The sequence below is a fragment of the Dendronephthya gigantea genome, unplaced genomic scaffold (genome assembly GCF_004324835.1).
Source record: "Dendronephthya gigantea isolate DGI-Jeju-01 unplaced genomic scaffold, DenGig_1.0 000013F, whole genome shotgun sequence".
NCBI lineage: Eukaryota > Metazoa > Cnidaria > Anthozoa > Malacalcyonacea > Nephtheidae > Dendronephthya > Dendronephthya gigantea.
This window is the reverse complement of record NW_021163023.1, coordinates 1,944,617-1,951,508: the sequence shown is the minus strand read 5'-3', so window position 1 is coordinate 1,951,508 and position 6,892 is coordinate 1,944,617. Positions and strand designations below refer to the sequence as shown.

The window sequence follows — 6,892 nt, the reverse complement described above, 5'->3', positions numbered from 1 at the left end:
TGACGCATCTTGTAAATCTGAAATTTATTATCTTAGAAAGAAATTTTCAAATCAATCCGAGCATATTTTTCATGTCTGGCATTCAGATATATCGCTATCGAGAATCGCAATTAAGTAGGTCAGATTATTTAGCGAAAACAATCACTCCTAATCTGGTACTTTCTATTACTTCAGAAAGAACTTTGTTCTTTCTAAAAAAGAACTCTGTTCTTTTTAAAACGACGCATTGAATAGTTAAAAACATTGCAATTAACCAAACAATGTTGCTATAGCACCTATAGTCTATGTTCAGTAATTATAATTATTCCTAGAAGCTAGAGATTAGGTTATGATTGGGCCAGTTAGAATCTGGTCTCAGATTAGGTTTATGGTTGATCAGAATTAATCCCAATCCTAAATGTAATCCTAATTCTAACATAATCTGAAGGATTATTGTTGATTAGAGTTAATGCTAATTCCAAATCTAATCCTAATCCTAACATAATCTGAAGGATTATGGTTGATTAGAGTTATTCCTAATTCTAATCCTTACATAATCTAAACGATTATAGTTGATTAGAGTTAATCTTAATCCTAATCTAAATCTAATCCTAATCCTAACCTAATCAAAAGGATTCATCATATAAAGGTGTATTGAGCAATGAATTATCGGTATTCACCTTCCTGGAGTCTAAACATGCTGTTACGAGAACATTCACCGCGGGCTTACAATACCAGCTCGCATACCTGCGGATAAAATAAAAATATTCATAAGCAAGCGCATTCAATCATTCAATCATCAAAATGGAAACAATTAATCACACGGGAATCCTTGTCAATATCACAGGACACAGGCATCTTTTTATCAACATGATTTACAACAAAATAAATACATCATGACACACAACCATCTCGAAAATAAAGGAAAAATACCAGATTCTGTAGAATAGTCATCTCTGCCCCATACCCTGAGTATTTTTTACACACTCAGGAAAATACAGTGGGCAGTGCCCGACAATGTCCTTTACTTTATTATTCCGTCATTTTACGCCGAAAACTAAACGATTTTTCTACGTAACGCCGAAAACTAAACGATTTTCTTGTCAGTGAAATGAAATGTCATATTTTTCGCCAAAACACCACCTCAATGTGAGGAAATATATTGTATTGTGCAACACCAATGGATTCCACCTGAAACGAGTTCAGTTTTCAAAAACCGTGTATGCTTCGTATATGCGTGAAAAAACTAGTCTGTCTGTTGGCTGTCTAACTTTCATATAGCAACACCCCCAGGTGATAACATTAATAATTTATTTTATCCGTCAAAGCAATGGTCGCGATTACAGTTTAACATTTTAAAGAATTTGTAACAGATATCTGTTCTGCGTGGATGTCAATACTTTGATGTTTTTTCAAATATTTCCATCGAAATTCTTTGATATGTGGGAATTACCTATATATGTTGAATTCCAACTGTGGGCATAGAAATTTGACGGTGTCAAGCAGACCCCATTCCTGCCTGACGATTGCTCACCTTTTGTGAAAGGATTTGTATAACGAAAAGAGTAACCCTCGCGACATTCCTGCAAATGCGGCAAAATCGCGGTGCCCTAGAGTGCCATCGAACACTTCGCTGAGCAGGAAACAAAAGCTCAGCTGGCGAACCAAACGTCGTTATCAATCAAAAAGAAATCTTTCTGAAGACAGCTTGATATCGCTGCAAAGAAATATATCATTACATGCTTTGCGAGACAAGAAATCAATTTCAACCTGTCGCGTTTGTTGGCTGGTAAGTAAACAGTAAGCTGGAATAGTAATCATTTTATATGTATATTATGAGGAATTGTAACAGTTCTTATGCATGATGTGTATCAATTTAGGTTAAAATATTAAAAAACTCAGCTGTATTTCCTTATTTCGATATACGGCGGTCGACTGGACATAACTCGTCGCGGATAATTTAATTCCCATTAAATATATAGGACTAAAGGCAAATTTTAACAAAATGTTGATGTCGGCTCTTCGTATTTACCAAACATACCGTAATGAAAATTAATTTGTAGGTAAGTATTTATTATGCTGCGAGGCTTTTTGTCCGTTTACCCGGGCCTTCATCAGGGGTCAGTTGTATCAAGCCCGTTTAGCTTAAACGGCGGATAAGTCAAAATTAAATAACACTCTTACATCTCTCTTGAATGAGTCAACTTGAATATTATGCACTGAATATGTAGTTTTAAACAGTATATTTGTATTAAGGTTAAAAACATTTTGTTTCCTTGTTGAATAAAACGATAGACGTGATTTCTTTTTTGAACTTATCCGCCGTTTAAGCTAAACGGGCTTGATACAACCGGCTGCAGTGCAATATGAAGGCCCGGGTTAACGGACCGAAAGCTTTGCAGTATAATAAATACTTACGTGGTACAAACTAATTTACTTATTGATGTCACCATGTAAACTTATAAGAATGTAATACCGTAATGTGTTAATGAAAATATAAAAAAAAACGTAATCAGCAGAAACAACATCCTGTGAACTCGAGATTTGATCTAGCTTTAGAATAAGGCTGGGATACTGCCAATAAGATATTTCCAAGTATAACTATCAAACAGGAATAATTGGGATTATTATCAAGAACTTTTTGAATTGTCTTAAAGCTTAAAACGTGACTTACAAGATGTTATTCCTCGGAGTATGTTTTCAATACACAGGTAATGATGGACCGATTTCTTTTTAGAAACGCCAACGAAAGGTAAAGACAGGTAAAAAGAGGAAGAAATTAGCAACATGTTTCCGCTTAAAACAGTGGCACTCGTCGCAGTTTTTGCTGGTAAGAAATGAAGAACTTATCTATGCATGGTCAAGGGTTTCAGTGCACATGTATCTATTAAGTAAAATCGGTTGTAACTTCCTTTTGAAGGATGGACAGTTTAAAACTGATAAAGCTATATCCAGTATAAATACAGTTAGTTTAGTTTTGGTTTCCTCCTGTAATAACACTGGATCAATAAGAGATGATCCTTACTGGACCTCTAGGAAGAACAGTTTAGAACTGATAGAGTTATCCAGTATAAGTAAAGTTAGTTTAGTTTAGGTTTCCTCCTGTAGTAACACTGGATCAATAAGAGATTATCCTTACTGGATCTCTAGGAAGAACAGTTTAGAACTGATAGAACTATCCAGTATAAATAAAGTTAGTTTAGTTTAGGTTTCCTCCTGCAGTAACACTGGTTTACTGGTTTAGCTTACCCTAGTTTAGGTTTCTTCCTACAACACTACTTGAATTGGAGATAGGAAAAATAACTCAGAATTGATAAAAGCTTTACAGTATAAATAAAGTTATTCGGGTTCATTCACTAGCTATTTTCACCAATATTGAGTAACACTATACCGTCTACCGGCTGCGAAACCTTTTCATTTAGCTAATATACTTCATTTGGCATTTGCAATCTTATTTCGCAACGCAACTTTTAAGAATCTAGAACATTTTATACCGAACTGTACTGACTCCTATAATATCATGACATTGCAATTTATATATTATGAGTGGGCAGGTTTATATTTGATAGGAATAATAGCGTTTGTATTGCGCGTATCAGTCTGTATCTTAAAGGCTAGGAAACCACATAACATGCTGAGATTAGCCAAAAATTGGTCTTTAAATAGCTCGGGTCTATTAATACCCGCGCCCACGAGATTCCTAATCCAAATTATATCTGTCGATAAGTGCAAAAACGGGCGCTAAAATATCGAACCTGTTAATTGGTCATAATTCTATAGCAAGCTATCGATTAAAACCTTATACAGAATACGTTCTGCGAACAATCCCGTGTGCTTGTATGTTCGGCACGCATGTCATCAGCTGTTAAAGATATGTTTCCATCAAACCCTTAAGTTATATATTTATCATTTACAAAAGCAGGCTGCCAAGTTGGTAAAATTCGAGGCTTTTCAACGTGACAAGGAAATATTTGACCGCCAAGCATAACAAAGCAATTTTCACATATAATATTGTTTTGCAAATGTAATCATTTTGGATAGATAAAACGCCTACATGCATATCATGCTGAGATCAAATTTGACAGTTTGTTTTGCTGAAGAGTGATTACGTAATGGCGTGGACTAACATATGTATGTCGTAATGTAAATTCGTTAACATTGAACAATTCTTAAAACCAAAAATATTTGAGATATGACCCATTGCGTTATGGGCATTGATATTTTTCAATGTTATTCTTATTGTAACCATTCTTATTTTTTTAATATATTGTGCGTTTCCAAACCATACCATGCAATTAAAATATAGATTGGTTTGAAGTGTTTGCACGCTTCCAGACCCGTTCAAGTGTTTTCAACTTGATTACGAAATGGTCCAGTCGAATGAACGAAAGTGTTCAGTTACGAACCAAGTTACAAGATTGTACATAGCAACTAGTTAGGATGAGAAAATTGCTGTACGATGCTGCTAAGGCAATTCACATGCAAGCGTGTCTTCAAAAAATATAAAAAATATTCGACATTAGGAAAGATTTTGAGAAAAGCTGAGGTGATATATCATTTATTTCTGGCGAACATAAGTCTGCAATTTTCCCAAATGCTTTTGTTTTAAAAGCGATTTCGAATTTAGCAGGGGGCGAGAGGAATACAAAAGCTGCAGTCTACGGTGCACCTTATGTTCCTCCTACACGCTGATATAACATTAACCCTCGCCTCGTCTGATTTCGGATGGCTAAATCGATAAAAAGCTATTCACTGACAAACAATGCATTAATGGTTGCTCGGAGACGGAAAAAACAAACAAGAAATTACTTTTATAACGTTCCTAAAATCTTTGAAAAGCTTATGTGAATTATTCTTTCAACTTGCTCCAACAAAACTGTGCTCTATATATTTTGCGGATTAAAAATCGCAAACAGAAAATTAAAACCAGCACACGATATTTTCACTTGTTTTGATATTTTCACTTAAAACTGCAACAACACCTTTAGCTGGAGGCCTGTTATCGAAAGCGCAACGAGGGCATAAATACCAGTGAAAAACAATATATTGAAGGCTGTAGGAACATCAGGGTCACGAAAATAAGTGCCCTAGCTGCTACGATAACTTCGCAAATATAAATCGCTCAATTTTGTTTCTCGCGCTCAGGGGTTCAAAGGTTTTGCAATATATTTAGTCTTGCCTTTCATTGGGACGTTCTTAACGAAATTAGCAATATTAATGCACTGCATGACAACATTTGCGCAAAATATTTAGGTGGCTTTGCATGGCTTACTGGTGTGTCAAACAACAAAAGCTATTCCACTTTTTTGTCCAACCAGGGCCAGTTGTATAAAAGACTAGGTAGCTTTTAACTGTAGTTAAGGACAGAATTGGCCAGTCAGAGTTGCGTATTTCTAAGTTAACTAGGATTTAACTATATGCGAAGTGTAGTTCAAGCGTTTTATACATGCAACCGATCTCAAATAACACGACATGGCAGTTTCATTATATATAAAGAATAAATTCTGGAAGGCATTATTTGTAATCTTGACAGTGTTGCGTGTTTCCTGTCAATATATGGACTCCTCTCAACATATTGACTGTCAAATACCTATGGCAATCTTCATGTATTCCTTACCGCGTTCGGTCTACCGAACATAGCCGGTTGTACGAAAGATTCATGCATAGCTATTGTGATTTTTTCAATCGCTCTAAAATTTCCTGTTGTCTGACATAACTTGGATTCATAAACTTGGGGGTTCTAGATCTCTTTGATAATTACAAGCCCGAAATCTTAAGTACTTTTCCATTAATAGATCACCACCAGTAAGTGTATCCTTAGGTGAATACTGCAGACGTTTACACCACAATTATATTTTTATAGTTTATGGGAAACACAGCGATGCTTCATCCCCACCCGTGTCAGGTACACGTGAAGTAACTCTATACTTTAGTTACCTTTTAGATAGAATACACGTCATCAGCCTTGAGAATTCTTTATAGGACTGCAATGATAGTCTGCTAATCTTCTCGTGTTTCTAAAATGTAGAGGGAAATGTCAGGAAACTAAACACAAATACGGGAAGTCTCGCTGGTGGAACGATGCTCAGAATTCATGGAAAAGGTACAGCAGAATCTTAAAGGCTAGCTTGAAATTTTTGTCGTGATTTTCTGTGCGATTCTTCTCGTTTGATATAGATGTGAACGGATGGATGAGTTATGGTTGTTTACATAAGTGATCATAGTCTATTTCATTTTATTTCGTAGGCTTTTCCGGCGATCAGTTTGCGTTTGAAGACCCAAATCTGGGTAACGTAGTGACGCTTACAGGAAATGACGGAGTTACTGTTCCCTGTCATGTCGTGGAAACGGACACGTCTGACACGAAAATATCTTGTGAAGTCGGGTGAATACTATAAATTATACGATTTTTTCGGACGAATATCCAGCATGACGATATATTTCGTGTGTAAAAACAACTGGATTTTGATAAAGACTAAAAAAGTTTTATTATTTTATCAGAGAACCACCAGCTGGCCACGAAAGAGACACATATTCACTTTCAATCAAAGTGAACGGTCAACCTCTTGGTGGAGGCCATCGCCACACATACTGCTGGGGGACATGCAGATTTTACGTGAGTTGTCTTTCTGAAGTTTCCGTAATTTGGTAAATCATCAACAGAGAACAGAAATGATATATTCATTGTGATATATTCATTGTGATATATTCATTGTGATATATTCATTGTGATATATTCATTGTGATATATTCATTGTGATATATTCATTGTGATATATTCATTGTGATATATTCATTGTGATATATTCATTGTGTTAACTTCAATTTGTGTTTATAGCATGCATAAAAAGGTTACCCGTTAAGGAGCACTTAGCTCTGTGCACGGGTTTTACCAGTCTTTAATTGACAAGGA

At 35.6% G+C, this 6,892-nt stretch overlaps 1 protein-coding gene across 1 annotated transcript in view; it reads left to right on the top strand.

The window, feature by feature from the left end:
• The first annotated feature begins 2,731 nt into the window (after positions 1 to 2,731).
• The window catches only part of LOC114519432 (fibrocystin-L-like), a 40,703-nt gene continuing 36,542 nt past the window's right edge, over positions 2,732 to 6,892 (top strand). Inside the window, 5 exon segments of the mRNA XM_028539557.1 lie at positions 2,732 to 2,809; positions 5,843 to 5,884; positions 6,008 to 6,082; positions 6,226 to 6,364; positions 6,481 to 6,595. Coding sequence (XP_028395358.1) covers positions 2,767 to 2,809; positions 5,843 to 5,884; positions 6,008 to 6,082; positions 6,226 to 6,364; positions 6,481 to 6,595 — 414 coding nt within the window. The 5' untranslated portion in view covers positions 2,732 to 2,766.